Source organism: Echinops telfairi, unplaced genomic scaffold, assembly GCF_000313985.2.
Source record: "Echinops telfairi isolate 266 unplaced genomic scaffold, ASM31398v2 ScPeMD7_7424;HRSCAF=8462, whole genome shotgun sequence".
Classification (NCBI taxonomy): Eukaryota; Metazoa; Chordata; class Mammalia; order Afrosoricida; family Tenrecidae; genus Echinops; species Echinops telfairi.
The window spans coordinates 87,758,122-87,776,316 of record NW_022111324.1 but is presented as its reverse complement, the minus strand read 5'-3'; the positions used below and the strand labels follow the sequence as shown (position 1 = coordinate 87,776,316).

General features: G+C 42.2%; 1 protein-coding gene across 1 annotated transcript in view; it reads left to right on the top strand.

Annotated features, from left to right (window-relative positions):
• Positions 1–18,195, top strand: part of GALNT2 (polypeptide N-acetylgalactosaminyltransferase 2) — a 128,383-nt gene that overhangs the window by 26,197 nt on the left and 83,991 nt on the right. The window contains exon 3 of the mRNA XM_004712203.2: positions 16,025–16,178. Within this exon, the coding sequence (XP_004712260.1) occupies positions 16,025–16,178 (154 nt within the window). The remainder of the gene's footprint in view (positions 1–16,024; positions 16,179–18,195) is intronic.

Genomic DNA, 18,195 nt, shown 5'->3' with positions numbered 1-18,195 from the left:
CCTGAGATAGGACAACAGGGCTTTTCTCCTCCCTTTCTCTTGCTCCCAAAAGACTTGCCTGCCAGCTGCCTGAATGTATGATTTTATGTGGTACTTCTACTGTTTGTTTTGTTAACAAATATGCCAGGAACATCTTTTGGTACTGGTAGCCAGCTTGTATACATTTTTTAGTTATGTTTTTAATTGTTATAAAGAACATGTAAAACACAACATTTGCCTGCTAAGCATTTTTCAGATGTATGCCTTCGTGATATGAAGTACTTCAGTCATGTTGTACAACTGCCATCCATAATCATTGCCAAGTTTCCCACTGCCATAAACACGGCCCCGCCCACCTCTGGTAACCAATATTAAACTTTGGTCTCTGTCCATTTACTATTCTTGTAATTTCATGTAAGTGAAGTATGTGTTTCATGATGTGAGTGCACTATAAGTTCATTTGACTTACCCTGTATTATAGGACAAGTGTGCGGTTTCCAGTAAATATCCTTATAGGACAGTCTTTATGTAGCTTTAATCATTTCCTTCAAATAAGTTATTAACAGAGAGGTTCAGAGTCAATGGCCGTGCATGGTTTAAGGGTTCATATATTAGTTACCAGGCTGTCTTTCACCCTGTCTTTCAGGACACCTATTTCCTTGAATCCTCCCAAACCCAAACCCACTATCATCAAATCACTGCCGGCTCATGGCAACCCAAATCAATATAAAGTTTCTGAGGCTATAAATCGTTATGGGAGCAGACACGCTCATGTTCGTCCTTCAGAGCGATTGGTGGGTTTGAACCCTTGAGCTCTTGATTAGCAGCCCTAACCCACCAAGTCACCTGGGCTCCTCTCCTTGCACCTTGCACCTTAGTCAACACTAAAAACCAATCTTTCACTGTCCACCTTCCATTCCCATAAGTAAGGAGCAAAGCATGTATATATATATATATGATTAGTAGCAAGAAAGATGATGGAGCTACCAAAACAGAATGACCTCATAGGTCATGGAAATGCAGTGCCCCAAGCCAGGTCATGCGCGTTGTCTGTGGTGCTGTCACCCACACTTGAAGTACTTGATTCTGCTCTGCGTACAATGTTTTCAGAAGTGTTCATAATGCAGAGAAGGTCCAGGTGACCGTGACCCTGATGGTGAGACGCTGCACCCTTGTCCAAGGAGCAACACATGAAATAGCAGTGGGTGTTTTTAAGTGAAGGACTTCGATGGGGAAATGGGACAGTGATTCTCAAATCCTTGAGAGGCTGCCATACCTGAGTGGCTTAAGACTAATTTTCTGTGACTTCAGAGAGTGGAATTACAGGAAACAGTTTTTGTTCTCCATAAAGTAGCATGGGTCAACGGTCTCACTCCTCCCAAGTCATAGGCTCCCTAGAGGTGATGAACTCCCTGATCACCCCATGGCCAAGGCTGTGACTTGAGGTGAGGGGTTTAGGAAAAGTTTAGAGCATGTGTCTTAAGAGAGACTGAATCCCTGGCCCCTCGGACTCTAGCAGCCTGAGATGTCAGTGTTCAGCAGAGGAACCCTAGTTCCTCCATTACCTCTCTGCTGGAGGGGGCTGGAGGATCTGTCACCCGAGTACTCCAGCAGAGGAGGTAATTTTTGAAAAACTAAGCTTGTGTATTGGAACTGGACAAGTGCGTGGGTTGGTGGGCTGCTTTTCAGTGTCCATTCCCCATCTCCCTCCCTGCCCGAGGTGGGTTGTACGTTTGTTTAAGGGAGAAAACATGGATCTGAAGTCAGTTGTGGGTTTGTTACTTTATAGCGGGGATAGGTTGGTTAGTTTGACTTAACTTTTGAGCCTCTGTTCCCCCCTAGGAGGTAACAAGGAAAAGGGTAACCAAAGTATAGGTTTTATAGGGTTCTTGTGTGACGTAAAGAAACCCTGGTTGTGCAGTGGTTAAGCACTCAGCTACTTAACAGAAAGTGCTTTTTGGTCCCACTAACTGCTCCATGGGAGACAGGTGTGGCAGTCCGCTCACATAACGATTGCAGCTTAGAAACCCTGTGGGACAGCACACTCTGTCCTATAGGGCCGTTATGTATCAATCAGAATTAACCCAGGGGCGTGAACGGAGGGATGTCTGAAGTGGATATCTTGCACTGTCTGGTTCACAGATACTATTTCTCTCCTGCCCCTCATCTTCCATTCAGATATACACTCTGACCACGCAGGCTGATACTTTTATTACTATTGGGAATGAAAAACGAGTTTGGTACAGACCCTGGATAATAAAATGAATTTGTTATGGTTAGAAACCATAGAGGAAAACGAAGAGTTTGTCTTTAAAATCTGGAAAAGAAACTTGAAGATTTCTTGTTGTTAAGCCTAATATTGATAGGCCTCAGAATGCAGATCAGCCTCTAATGTACTTTACTGCCTCACAATAGTTTTATAGTATTTTGATGACACATATAAACTGAAAGTATTTCTCATGTACAGTCTGATGTTTACCCCTTGTATTTCTTTTCACATAGCTTTTAACTGCTGCTTTGGATTTTCCATTTTTCCCATCCTTAAAAATGGATTGCGTAAGAGTCCATATTAAGAGGCAGTTGCATAGATGAAAAAAGGTACCTATTGTACCATTTGTCAAATGGCAAATATCTCTTTTAACCGCAGTGTTTGTTTTTTAAATATAAATGTATATGCTTACTCATGTTCCTGGCTTTCTCTGTCACAATATATATACTATGGCCTACTAAATGAAAAATATTAGGACTTTTTTCTCTTTAAGCATAGTCAAATTGCATTCAATTTGAGATTGACCAAGAGGTTACAACACATCTAAAGCCTTGGCTTTTAAATTTAAATAAGCTTTATTTTCCTCCTTGGCTCCTTTCCCAGAAACTGTTGCTTGGTCTCACACAGAGCAGCTCCACATTGTGTAAACCGCCTGCCTTACTTATGGAGGGCTGCTAGAAAAGAAATACCACAAGTGGGTGACTTGATAGACAGACACTTATTTTCTCCCAGTTTCAGAGGCTCCAAGCCCGAATTGAAAGTGTCTACGTAAGGGCGAAAGCCTTCAAGGCCCTTGTCTCTGCAGCTTCTGGTTCCTGGGTCCTGGGAGACCTGCTTATGGCTCAGCCTCAATATCTTAACACCTCTCTCTCTCTGTTCTATTGTTCAATCGCTTTTTATATCTCAAAAGAGATTGGCTTAAAATAAACCCCATGCTACTTCGGCCCCATTAGCATAACAGAGGCATTTGTTTCCCAAATAGGATTATAATTCCAGGCACAGAGGTTAGGATTTCCAATATAATATGTGGGAGAAATAATTCAGGCCATAATACCATCCTTCCTAGGATGAGTCTCTACAAGGAGCTGTATTGTGGCTGGTACCTGAGGTGCCCAAAGGAGCCCTGCACCCAAGGAGGATGCTTCCCTTGCACTTTCATGCCTGTGGGTGGTGGACTGACATGACCTTCCTGCATGACCTCATCTGCTGAAGTGCCACTGTCCATTGCTCCTGAAAGCTACTTTACTCCGAGACTATCTTATGTGTGTATTTTGAGGTAGTTTCTGAAAGTTCAGCTTATTACATTTATATCATTGGTTTTTAAATGTGAGACTTAATTATCCAGTTTGTGTTGTTGTAGTTTTTAAGAAAGAAAGAAAGAAATGGTACTATTTGGAAATATGATGGGGGGAGGCGGGTGTTTTTAACTTAAAGCTTATTTCAGCAGGTTGTGCAGGCTATCACCGGATTATAAAAAGACTTTCCCAAACTTTTAGTTGCGCTTGGGTGGTGGGCGCCCGGAATAAATCCCTCCACTAAAGTACTGCCCAGAGTAGCACTTCAGATATGGACTGGCGGGAACAGCGTCTATGCCCTGTGGACAATGGAGCTGCCCCGTAGACTGAACCCTTCTCCAGCAACCATTGGTGACCGCCGCCTTCCTGGAGGGCACTGAGGGCCCGTGGACGGTTAGAACTGCAAACTGTTCTGCTTGGAGGGTTCTTAGAGAAGGTAAAGGAATCTAGATAAGATTATTTTAAATCCCAAAACAAAACTAGGAAGGAAAAGATTTCCCAAAGGATAGACTTGATTCAAGAGACCAGTGAGTAGACAAAGAGACAGAAGAAACCCCAGACATGAGGAAGTATGCAATTGTAAAGCTGTCTTCTCTGAAGGACTGCAGGTGTGGTGTGTGTGTGTGTGTGTGGGGGGGGGGGGGCTACTAGTGAGAAGGTTGAAGAGAAGGAGAAGAGAAGGAGGGAGACGAAACAACACTGGTTGTATTTGAGGCACCATAGCCCACGGAGGAGGGTTTGGACAGTGGTGAGGGCAGAGCAGTGGACAAGGAATGTGTCCTGCATATAGACACAGAGAACTGGCTGCTCAGTAGCAACCACGGGCTTCTGTTTCTCCTGCAGAAGATCACAAACTAGTGGGTCACATCAGGTGACTGCGCTAAGGGTAGGGTCTGTGTCCGGACTGTAGAGCTTCTCTCCCAAATACAGAAGAGTTCATCTAGACTCACTTTCTCTTTAACACTGGCCTTTTTTCACCCAACCCCCTCACTCCCCATATCTGGGGACGTAACAAGGACTAGACTGTATACGTCCCTTCTCAACCAGCTTACCATGAAAAGGTCTTGAGCCGTTGGCCTGAGGCTGTTGGGGTGCATAAGGGTGATGTTGAAGAGAGGAGCACATTTACAGCAGTGTCATGGTTGTCTGAAAAGAGGCCAGCATGCTCAGTTGTGTGACCAGTGTTGAAGCAAAAGCAAGGGCATTGTAGAGTGTTCATTTCCGTTATTAAACCTCTCCATGTAGTAGGCGCTGGTCTGGGCTCTGGCCTGGCCTGGAAGCAGGGTTGGTGTTGGTGCTCACAGCAGAATGCATATCTGTGGCTGGAGGGGACTGAGCACAAAACCAAGAGGCCAAACCATTCTTCATTTAGTGATAGGAGAGACTGAGAGAAAGCAGTTGCCATCTTTTCTATCAAGGAGAGCGATAGAACTGAAAAAGATGCCACATAGGATGGAGAGGGCGTTGGAACCTGAGACTTTGTTAAGATTGCTCTAAGTGATCCCACAGGCTTGTGTGCTTCTTCCATGTGGGCTTTGTTGCATCTCAGCTAGATGGCCGTTTGTTTACCTTCAAGCCTTTAAGACCCCAGATGCTATATCTTTTGATAGCTGGGCACCATCAGCTTTTTTCAACACGTTTGCTTATGCACCCATTTTGTCTTCAGCTATCGTGTCAGAGAAGGTGAGCATCACAGAGTGTCGTGTTAGTAGAACAAAGTGTTCTTGCGTTGAGGGAGTACTTGAGTGGAGGCCCAATGTCCATCTGCTACCATAATACTTTATAAATAAATATATGTACATAGCTCTGTTTCCCTCTCATTGTATATAAATGTATTTACATATATACATGCCTGTGTATAGACCTTTACAAATGCCCTATGCCTCCAAGTTCTTTCCTTTATTTCCTTTACTTTCTTCCTGTCCCACTACTATGTTTGGCCTTTATTCGGATTTTGGTGATTCCTCTCAGCTACATTGCACTTGATCCAGGGTCCCCCGCCCCCCCCGCAAACATCCTATGCCCTCCTAGCCTAGGTGGCGATGGGATCAGGTATCAGGCATCAAAGACACAAAACAAAACAAACAAGAAGCATATATCAATGGGAATGAGAGGGAAGGCAGAGTGGAGACCCAAAGCCCAGTAGTAGTCAGTTGGACACCCCCCTGTCAGAATGGCCACAAGGAAGAGAAGAGCCGGTCAGTCAGGGTCCTGTATAGCATTAATGAAACACACAGCCTTCCTCTAGTTCTTTAATGCTTCCCCACCCCACCCCACCCCCACTACCATGACCCCAATTCTATCTTAGCAATGGTACAGATAAGAGCCGAAACACGGGGAATCCAGAACAGATAAACCCCTCAGGACCAATAAGGGGAGCAGGGATACTAGGAGGGTAAGGGAGTGGAGGGTGTGGGGGGCGACCGATCACCATGATTGACATGTGGCCCCCATCCCAGGGGGATGAACAGCAGAAGGGTCAGTGAAATGGGACAGAAGTTGGTGTAAAACATGAAAAAAAAAAAGAATTTATAGATTGTTAGGGGGGGGCGTAGGGTAGGGAGGGAGGGAAAAAAAGGAAGAGCTGATGCCAGGGCCTGAAGTAGAAAGAAAATGTTTTTTAAAAGGTGATTACAACATATGTAAAGATGTGTTTGCAATTGATGTGTGTATGGATTGCGATAACAGTTGTATGAGCCCCTAATAAAATGTTAAAAAAAAAAAAAAAAAGATGTGTTTGACAAAATGGATATAGTATGGATTGGGCTAAGAGCTGTAGGAGCCCCCAATTAAAAAAAGATGATTGCTCTAAGTGGATGCATCTCCAAGTCTAGTCAAATAAGTAGAGAGATGGGCACTGCCAGCCCCACAGGTGTGTGTGGGGACCTTTGCTGTGATTCTAGGGTGTGACAGTGATTGAGAGAGATGCCAGGCAGTGGAGCAAACCATGCTGTCTGTTTGCAAACGGATCTGAAGATAGTGATCCTGGGGCTCTCCTGGGCAACATTTTAAGTTGATTATTAAGCAGAGGTGGCACTCTAATTATAGGTTTGGTTTCTATAAAAGCTGTGTGCAGTTGTCTTGGGGGGGAGGGTAAGGAACTGCCTCAGAGAGAGGCTGCTGATGCAGATGCCAGGATGGCTCATTGCAGTCTGATCAACCAGGAGCCTTCCTTCATGAAGAGGTGGCCAAGCTACTGCAGGGGGACAGTGACTTCATCCCTTCATCTGTAGCACTTCAGCCTTGATATGGCCACTCAGGTCCTTGCCCATACGCACACATCAGACAGAAGAAGATGGTGACCCTGTTCGAGGTGCCCCTCCAGGTAATAGGAAGTAGGGGAGGGTGGAAGCTGTTGCCTGCACATCAGGGGGACTGGTAACACTCATGCCATGGATGCATTAGACCTAGCACTTCTCAGGCTCGCCCTTTTTCTCAGAAGTTTGACATCCATGAGGAACTTGGGGCCACCTGGCTGACAGTGAAATTAATTCTGCCTTTCACTCACTGGTAAAACTTCCATTTTCTAAAGCGACTTGATCCTGGCTCATTGTAGGCATCTGAACTTTTTGTCCCCTCTCCCTTCCTGCATTGAAATATGATTACCCACCCCCCACCCCCACTGCCAGGCACAAGCAGGAATGACTCACCGTTTTCACTGTTTCCTCCAGGTGTGCTCTGGGAATGACAGATGGAACTGGAAGGATGGGGTATCAGCATGGGTTAACTGCTGATCCCCCCTATCTTTCTCATAAGCATTGTAGGGCCAGGAGGTGCTCACAGGTAACCATGGGATGTGGATGATAGGCATCTTTACCTGATCTGAGGCATGACCCACCCCAGCATTTCTTCAGGAACCTTGAGAAAAAGCAAGGATCCCATTTAGCCCCTGACCTTCTAGAAGGCAGAAAATAGTGACCAGGCAAAAGAGGGCCAGTCAGCACCATGCAGGTAGGTGGGGGCAGCCCTCTGGACCCTGCAAGGTGGCCAATTGCGGCATAGGGGAGTCACCTCCGTGAGGCAGGGTGCCCACACAGTTCTGTACTAACTAATAGTTAAGACTTGCCTTTGCTTTCATTGTTTCATTTATTTTTGATGAGTCCTTGTCTAGAGGGTCAGTAGCATCAGTGAACTGTGTCGGGTTCAGTTTGGGACTCAGTCCTGTGGTTTTGCTGTCCCTCTGTTTAGAGGCCCCAGACTGGGGCCCCAAAGGCCTGTCTCTGCCACTCATATTGGTTTAGTTCCTAAGGTGGTATTTTCTCACATACGGAATTAGAGGTCTAATGACCACTCAAGAGGTCACAGGACCACCCCCCCACTTCAAGCGTTGAAGATTACATCTAAGGAATACTTTCTTCAGAAAATTTCCTCATACATAGCTTTCTAACTTTGTTTATTAATAAGCTGTCTTAACTTCCATTCAAAAGGCAATGTTCTTTCTGTTCTCATCATGTTTTGTTCTCTGCCATCTTTGGTGATTTGAAGTTGGTATCTGCCTTCTTATATAACATTTTATATTTTTGAAATCTTTTCCATCAACTGTTTCTACTCAGCCAAGTCCCATTTCTTATATACCGTATATACTCATGTATAAGCCGAGTTTTTCAGCACATTTTTAATGCAGTTTTGTGGTAAAATTAGGTACCTCGGCTGATTTTCAGGTTGGCTTATACTCGAGTACATATGGTATATGAAATGTATATTATATGCAACTTTCTATATATGTTTAATATATATTAAATATATATATTTCCACCTAAAATTCTTAACTTCCAATTTATAACAAACGGGTTCCATTTTAGCTGTTCCTACATACATGATTCAGGGATGTTGGCTCTGTTCTCATGATTTCTGTTCGGGTGTTCAGTTCATATGAATGTAGCCTCACAGTCCTCTACCCTTCCCTTCAGAGCGTTTATTTTCCACTTGGTCTCACAGAGATCTTTTTTACCATGAGCGCAGCAATCACTTCTTTACTTTACAAGCTAACTCACAATTCAGCTAACAGGAGATTTGAAAGAGATATTTTTAGTTCGAGGCTTTAAGATGATCTCAGAGTAATAGTCTCTGGCATCCTTTTTGCCCCGGTAAGTCTGGACCTTTTGAAAATTAAATATTCTGTTCGATATTCTTCTCCCTTTCTGTCAGGATTTATCTGTTGTGGTCCTGATGAGAACGTACGGTGGCAGGTACCATCTAAAGTGCTTGTCTAAGGGTAGAGGATGTCCTGGTTCATGTGGGCAGGTAGGCTTGTAGACGTGTTCACGCTGACACTCTTGTTCCAGGTGAGTGGGAACCAATTGCTGTGTCTGGAATGGTCACTTTCAAGCTTTTCAGATGGCTCGACATAGGCTGCTCTTTTGTAGGTCTCTTTTAGAAGTACTTTATAATTTTAAGTCTATACGTCTTTTATATCTCTGGTTAGGTTTACTCCTGGGTATTTTTCTTTTAGAGAATTACTATAAATTATATCATTACAAATTTCCCTTTTCATAATTCTTGTTAATGTAAAGAAATCAGTAATGTGTGCGTGCTGTCTTTGTGCTCTGCAACATTGCTGTATTCTCCTATGAGAGCTAACAACTTCCTGTGGAATTCTTTTTTTTTATGTATAGAAAAATGGCATTTACAAATAAACATAGTTTAACCTTTTCCTTTCCTATCTGGATAACCATTATCTCTCTTTCTTGCTTTATTGCTTTGAACAGGACTTCTAGTACAGTATAGAATAGAAGTGGCGTCACAGGTCATCGTTGTTTGGCTCCTGTTCTCACAAGGGAGGCTCTATCTGTCTTTCTACATTACTAATACCGGCCGCTAATTTTACATTTATGCCCTTAAATATGTTGAGGAATGTCCCTTCTATTCCTATTTGGCTGCTAAATTTTATCAGGAAAGGGTGTTGGAATTTAGAAAATATTTTCTCTGCATCAAGTTGTTTTATTTATGTGGTGAATTACATAGATTGATTTTCTAATGTTGAACCAGTCTTGCATTCCTTATATGAAATGGTTATGGTGTATACTTTTCTTAATATGTTGTTGAATTTTGTTGAGAATTTTTGTGTCTATACTCGAGCATGATTGGGCTGTTATTTTGATGACATGTTCAATTTCTTCTTTGGTTTTAAATCTGTGATGTTTCTGCCTCTATCAGTTTACTTAATTCTTAATGGTTTGGCCTCTTTTTTGCTTTTTAAGCTTTTTATTGTGAAAATTGGGTGGCAGTTTACAGGGTAGATCAGTTTTCCAGTCAACAATTTATATACATTTGTTTCATGTCATTTATTATGATCGCTACAATGTAACATTTATCCTACTTCCTCCATGCGTTTCTTGTTTCCATCCCTCCTCCTTCTCAAGCCTTTCTGAAGCTTGTCCTTTTAGTATATACCACCCTTTTGATTTCAAATGGTTGATTAGTCTATGGCGTATATACTTCCCCACTGGTTTTGTTTCTCTTATAAACGTATTAGGCCATAGGGGGGCTTCATTGCCATACATGAATGGTGACTGCGGACCATAGTGTCAGGGGTCCCCCTGTCTGACCAGGCTTCGGCTGACCAGTAACTTGGAGAATGTTTTTTGACAATTCGGAGTTTTTATTTGCATTCTTTTCCCACTCTACCCAAGACCTTCTAATGTGAGCCCTTTTGGAGCAGTTGGTAGTGGTAGTTGACCCCAGCTACCGTCTTGTTTATCTTGTCTCAGAGTCATGGAAACAGATGTTTGCCTGGTCCACTAGTCCATTGGACTATAATTATTTCCACCTGTCTTTGATTTTCTTCACTGCTCTGTCCTCTTGCTGGCCTCACGGGGCCCTGTGGCAATAGCAGACTGTGTGAGCAACTGGGTGCAGACATTCGCACTGCCTAAGCGATGCTTTTCCCCATTTAAAAATCTTTCCTTTTTCTGGATTAGACCCCTTTATCAATATATTTCTTTGCCTCTTGTGATAGATTTTGCCTTAAAGCCTATTTTATCACATATTAATATTGCCACACTTTTGTTTATTCTTTGTGTGTGTGTGTATAATTTCCATTCCTTGACTTGTAACCTATTTATGTCTTTGTGCCTAAGGAATGCCTTTTGTAAACAACCTATGAATGGCTTATGTTTTTAAAATCCATTCCACTACTGTTTCTTGAGTGAAAGGTTTATTCTTTTTACATTAAGTGTGATTATCAATAGTGAAGGATTTACTTCAGCAATTTTGTGATGTTAATGATTTCTTTTTTGTGCTGAGTCCTTTGTTCATATGGATTTTCTTTTCCTTTCACTTATTCTTGTGTTTATTGAATATTTCATTTCCCTTGTCCTTTATTTTGGTGAATAGATTAATCATTCTCTTTTATTACCATGAGGTTTGCATTTATTATTCTACATTTACAATATTCTGTTATATTTAGAAACCACCTTAACTTCCTCAACACAGGGAAATTTAGTGTCTACATCATTCATTCCCCTGTAGTATTGATGTTGTCAGATATAACTTTGAATGTCAGCATTCCCCAAATTTGTTTCTAAACCTTATTTTACTGTTTTATGTACATAGCTGACTGTTTTATGTACATAGCTGACTCTTATATGTCTTTACTCCAGTTGTCTGATGGGATGGCTTTTTAAAGTTTCTATATTCACAGTCTTATCTATGGTTTTGATTCACTCTCTTGCAACCTCTAGCTTATATGCACTCAAATCTTAACTCTCTACATCTGTCTTCTTCCCTAACTGTATAAGGTTGGACTGGTTCACGAGCCACTTCCCAGACCTTGCTACCCCTGCTTCTTCCCGCCTTTTTCTCCCTGGGTGCCTTCACCCTCCTAGGGCACAATTTTGATAGCGGTTCTCTAAAACAGATTTTTTTAAATTAAGAGGTGCAACCCATTATTAGATTATGAAACAAATTTAGTGGGTCACATTCATTTTTTAAAAATAGAATATATCTGTCCCATATAATAGGGATAAGTATTGTTTTATGAAGCTTGTTTCATTTGTGTATGTTTGTATTGTGACATTTGGGTCAAGATATAAATATATGTCACAGTCAGGCATGTTTGAAAGGAAGCACTGTACGAAAGTTACCATTTCTAATCTGCTGTCCCCATACCCTGATGTGAGCAGATATAGGTAGGGTATCTCTAGGGTGAGCATCTCTTCTGTAACTGTGTATAGGGCTCCACTATAGTTTCTGGCTCCATTGTTCATATTCCCTGTTGGTACATGGCAGTGAATAGTATACAGGCCATAAAACACATGTGTTGAAGCCAGCTCATTTGAATTCTCTAAGAGGCACTGCTGGTGTAGACCTTAGAGGAGGTTTCAAAGCCTGCCTTATCTGCCTGAGAGGAGAAGCTGAGTGTAGTGAGGAATTGAGGCTGGATGCTTCTTACTGCAGTGGATGTTTTTTCTTTCTGTCCCTGTGACTATCTGAGGGTGATGATAAGATCGGAAGAGAAAGGACCAGTCAGTATTTTGAGGCTTGTCTTTGCATTTAAAACAGGATTTATATAGGTATAGTCTCATATTAGGTGAGAAAAATTGCTAATATGTGTGCTGCCTCCATGGCCAGACCTTTATCAAGGGAGTGTCAGCAGCATGGGAGCCAAAGAAGCATGTGGGCTCTGGACCTGATTTTCCAGTTGAGTAGCTGGACCTCTCTGTGACCCAAGCATCATTGCTGTGGCAACCAGCTGTGGTAAAATGAGGGCTTTGACCTTGCAGGACAATGGTAACAAGAAGCGGATGAGCTTTTTAGATAGAAAATTCGCTGTCGAGCCTTGAACAAATCCCATGTAATGGACCTCAGTGTTCTCACGCATGGACTAGAGAAGGAAAGATGACGGCGTGCGGAGAATTCATGTTGGGAAAGCACCCAGGTGAGAGCACAAGCACACGTGCTATTTTGTCATAAATGCATTAGTGACCCTGATAAGAGGAGCTGCTGCCTCCCTCACCTTTCTGGCCAGGACTCTCGCCGCCGCTGTCCACCTCCCACATTCTTCCTACTCAAATCTGATTCCTGCCTGTCTCCCAGCAGGCTGAGTTCCTTCCCATCTCAGGGCCTTTGCATTGCAAATCTTTCCCAGAGAGCTGCACAACTCACTCCCTGCCTTTGCTAGTTACTACTAGAGTAGTGTCTACAGACCACCCAAAATGAGACAGCGTCATGGAATTCTGTGCCCTATATTGCAGATTTCCTCACAGTACTGTACTTCTAAGTCCTTTAAATTGAATGTGCTTCGTGAGAGAAGGATTGCTGTGATTGTTTTATGTTGTAAGTGGGTTCTGTTCTCTGTTCAATATCTCAAGCAGTGCCTGACACATAGTAGGTGATCACTAACTACTTGTTGATAAAGGAATTTAATTGTCATGAAAAACGTTTTTGTTCTCTTTTTGTTAAAAAATGAAACTTAATTTCCTTTTAAAGAATGAACAATTGTCCCAGACCATAGATAGCAAATGGCAGATACTGATAGAAATGCAGGATATATGAGGGGGTACCCCCCCCCAAATTGAATTTTTTTTCAAAGCTATGTAGTTAATTTTTTTTATATATAAAACCAACTCTAGCACCTTCAAAGTATTCTCCATTACGCATTTGTCAAATCTGTGATTCCATTCTTAGAAACATTTTTCAAACTCATCTGTTTGGGTGACTGACAGCACCACCCTCGTTTTTTTTCTTCACCTCTTTTACTTTGTTAAGTTACTGCCCTTCCATGTCCTTCTGCATTCAAGAAAACAAAAAGAAGGTGCGTGGAGCAAGGTGAGTAAAGTATGTGGGGCAAGAGAGGCATGACGTTTTTTGCCAATAACTGGCGCACTGAGATGGCTGTGTGAGCAGGTGCATTGCCATGGTGGCAAAACCAGTCCCTCATCTGCCGCAAATTAGGCCTTACTTGTTGCACGCTGTTACACAATCTTTTCAGAACCTCTAAATAGAAAGCTTGATTAACAGTCTGACCTGGTAGATGAACTCCAAATGCACTGTTCCCCTCACATCAAAAAAAAAAAGCATCGTCTTGATCTTTGATTTCACTTGACGAGCTTTTTTTGGTCGAGGTGACCAGGGCATCTTCCACTGGCTTGATTGATGTTTGCTTTTGGGGTTGTAAGAATAGCACCATGTCTTATCACCAGTAATGGCCTTGGAAAAAAAGTCAGGGTCCCTTCAAAACTGTTCTTTCAAAGCATGGCATGTTTCCACTCGAAGCTCTTTTTTCTGGTCAGTCAGTACCCGCGGCATAAATTTTACAGTGACCCAAATCTTCCATTAAAATTCGCTGAACCAAGCTCCAAGATAGTCCAGATAACGTCCCCATCTCTTCAGTGGTTTGTCATCATTGTCATCATTGGTCTTCAAGCACAAGTGCACTAATTCTGTCAATATTTTTGTCCATTCAGGAAGTTGATGGACATCCAGAATGACATTTGTCATCAATCAACATTTCACCTTTTTTGAAACGAGTAAACCACTTGTACACTTGAGTTTTTCTCATAGCACTGTCCTTGTAAACTGTGTTCAACACCACAACAGTTTCTGTGGCACTTTCCCGCCCCCCCGAGCAGAAAACAAAATTTCACAGCCACACACTGTCCTCTTAAATCAGCCATCATAAAGAACAAGGTTCGAGCAAAATTGCTTTTACGAAAAAATTCACTGTGACCAAAGAGAACCTTTCCAGGCGACATCACTGGGTGCACTAACACAGAGCGAGTTGCTGGATGCTCACCTAGTGGAAAAAATACACACTGTTTTTTTGCAGGCGGGGTTCCCCCTCGCATAGACTAGTCAAGTGGGACTGATGTCAAGAATGTAAGATTGGTTTAACATTTGTAAATCAATCAATACACATCACCACATCAACAGACTCAAAAATAACTAACTTGAGTGAGTTATTTGATGCCTAGCGAGAATAAACGGGTACCATGAAAGCGATGCCCAATGATGCTTTTTTCCGGTTTTTCTTTTCTTTTTTTCTTTTTTTGCATACCCCCTTGTATACTAAGTTGGGAGTTTCTCTTTGCCTTCTAGCATGCCTTTCCTCCCTCCATTTTCCTCCTCCTTGCAAGGACCAATATCTTTTCTCATGTTTTCACAATGGGCTTGCCCAGGCTGACTGGCCTAACCTTCTTTTAGACTCCACTCCTCTTACACGGACATACCCTCCTGAGTGCAGTGTGGTTTTTAGAGATCTGTACTCTTGGCATTCTAAAGTCTCAAGGGCTCATTTGAGGAGTGGATTCAGTGAAAAGGCCTGACTTCCTTCCCATCTGAGAGGAGAAAGGGTGGCAGTGATCTGTTGGGTGTGCCTGGTGTCTCTGAGACCTTTAGTCTCTATCTCATGCGGTCAGTCATGGCAACAGCTTCCAGAAGTTTCCTGAGGAGGTCTCCCTGGAGAAGTATTTTGATATATGTTCCTTGGGTTTTGTTGATATTCCCACAGTTATTTTCAAGCTTACTGATGTAGTCTTGCTTGGTGGTGTACCTAATGTTTCATTATCTCCTTCCATATTTGAGGTGCTTTTTGGCCCTACCCCCATCTCTGGAAAGGTGAAAATTCCTTTTTCACAAGTTGTAAATGGTGCGACAGTAATATACCTTCGCAGGAAATTTCATTCACTAGATAGATATTTAATTTTCAAGTTGCCATCTAAATATTTAGTGTTCTAGTCTCAGGTAAAAAACCAAACACTACCAGGGAGTCAAGGATGGCTCATGGTGGCTCTCTGTGGGTTTCAGAGACTGTAACTGTTTGTGAGAGTAGAAAGCCCCGAGTTCTGCTATGGTTTCAAAATGCCAACCTTCTGAATTGCAGTCCAGTGTGTAACCACTGCACCACGAGAGTTCCCCCTCTCCTCATAATGGCATATTATAATGAAACACAGCCAGACCCATTGCTGTGGAGCCAGTTCCTACTGGCAGTGACCCTAGGTAGACTTTCAGAGACTGTAGCTCTCTATTGGACCGCGCAGTCTCGTCTTTCTCCCATAGTGACTTACTGTGCATACGCATGTATGAGCCGCATTTTTCAGCACATTTTTATGCAGTTTTTTTGGTAAAATTAGGTGCCTCGGCTGATACTCAGACCGGCTTATGCTCGAGTATATATGGTATAATCAGAATGTAAGGTAGTTTAGTGACTAGAGTTGCCTTAAGAAAGATACCTCCCACTCGCTGCCATCGAGTCGATGCCGACTCCTCACGACCTTATAGGACAGGGTAGAATAGAGCTGACCCTTTGAGTTTCCAGGACTGTGAGAGTGGAAAGCTCCGTATTTCTCCTTTGGTGTGACTGGTGGTTTTGAACTGCTGACCATGTGGATCGCAGCCTAATGAATTACCACTGTCTTTAGGCCCCCAGAAGAAACTTAGATACTCTTATTCTGGTTAGTACTTTATTGTTGCAGTCTCTGTACTAAGATAGATTTGATTCATTTTCTCATTTGTTCCACAACCTCTGTTTTTCTTCTTTTAGGCAAAGTCCGGTGGCAGGACTTTAATCAGGAAGCTTATGTTGGAGTCACAATGGTCCGATCTGGGCAGGATCCCTATGCCCGGAACAAGTTTAACCAAGTGGAAAGTGATAAGTTACGAATGGACAGAAACATTCCTGACACCAGACACGATCAGTAAGTACACAACTGCGGACCAGCCAGTGGCTGCATTTCCTTGAGCACAAGCCAGTGGTTTCTGCGAAGCCACTAGTTTTTTTAGGTCCCCCCCCCCTCCCCCCGTTTTTTGCTTTGTTGTTGCTGTTGTTGTTTTTCCCCCACTGCAAACTTAACATGTTTTATATTTTACAATGTGGTAAAACTAGGAAACATTCTCAGACATATGGAATTGAAACCTTAACCCTCAGAAGTGAATAAACCGCTGCAAGCTTGCTCCTAGGTATCCGTTTGCTGGGTCGCTGTGTGAAGACGATAGGACACTCAGGCCAGAGCATGGTTATCAGAAAGAGAACATGTTTGCCCTTATGTGTTGATCATTTATTACTTTGGCAATCCAATTACTGAAAATAAAGTTTGCCACTCTTCACAGTCTCACTAGAATTTTTTTTGTAAATCTGAGCTCATATATTAAGACATAGGTAATATGCTAAAGACTCAAAAGGGTAAAGAAATGAGCCAGCAATGACTTACTCACTGCCCTCAAGTGACTTCTGGCCCATAGTCACCCAGTAGGACAGTAAGAACTGTCCTTGTGAGTTCCGAGTCTGTAACTCTTTACAGGAGTAAAAAGCCCTGTCGTCCTCCCACAGCAATATTTTTTAGATACTTTTTCCTGTTAACACCTCTTGTATTCATGCGCCTTTAGCCTCTTGTGCTTCATTAATATTAGCTAATAATAAATGCATACAGCAATGTAAATAAAAGTCCCCATTCTTAAAGAATCCAAAGAAGGGTCCGAAGAGAACCTCAGAGCCAAGATTATAGTCAAGTGGCAGTTGCTGACTAGATGCTCAATGTGGCTATAACAGAGGAAATAGAAAATACATTGACATGCATCAGGAAACAGTCACTGAAATTGATTGTGGTGATGCTTGTACAACTCTCTTGATGTGATTGAGCTATTAAATTATATATGTGAATTATATGCCAATAAAACTGTTAAAAAATTCTTTAAAGAAGGAGCACAGTGAACTCCAAACAGGACAGATCTCAAAAGAAACCCACCAAGACAAACCATTACAAGTTTTCCAAGACCAAAGACTGAGAAGAAATCTTGAAAGCGGCAAAGGAAAAGAACAGTTACCTACAAAAGAAAACTGTCAGGGATTGAATTATGACCCCCTCAAAAACTAATATACCAACTGGGCTAGACCATAATTCTCTGGTTTGTGTAAGATATAATGTGGCCGTTATGTAATGATCGCTCCTGGTGTGATTTGATTGATAAGCCTATCAGTCAACTGTAAGAGGTACATGGATGGGATACACCACACTGAATCCCATAACAGCCCTGATTTGATGTAACAGGATTTTTCCTGGGGTGTGTCCTAAAATCCCCCCTTTTTTAAAATCAAAGGATTATCTTATTGGGGGCTCTTACACCTCTTATAACAAACCATACATCAATTGTATCAAGCATATTTGTACATATGTGGCCATCATTATTTTTTTAACATTTACTTTCTATTGAGCCCTTGGTATCAGCTCTAAAACCTTTGATATGAGTTAAAAATGTGGAGACGCAGTCAGGAATCAGAGAGCCCTGCTATCACAAAGAAAGAAAAGCCAAAGGTGGAGAGTAATGATCCTCAATATGTGATTCGACTCAGTGGCTAGTGGGCGCAGTTTTTAAGCGTTTGAAATAGAGGAGTTTCTGCAAGCAGATAGGTAAATTTTAGTTGGGTTTAATTTTAGATCCTGCTGCTGTGCCATATTCATTTGCATGTGTTAAGGGAGTTGCTGTAATGCTTTTCGCATGAGTGTGATGGTTTTGTAAGTTTGTTGTTTTGTGTTTTAAGCAAACAAAGTCTACCTAAAAATCACTTGGTTGCTGGAACTTAATTTACTGTCCTCTAAATACAAGTTTTAGAATAACGATTCTTGTCGAAAGTCATGTTCCTTAATGTTAAAGCATATGAGCTACCGCTTTGACTGCCCCCCAGTAAATCTGAGAGAGCCATCAAGGAATTTGACC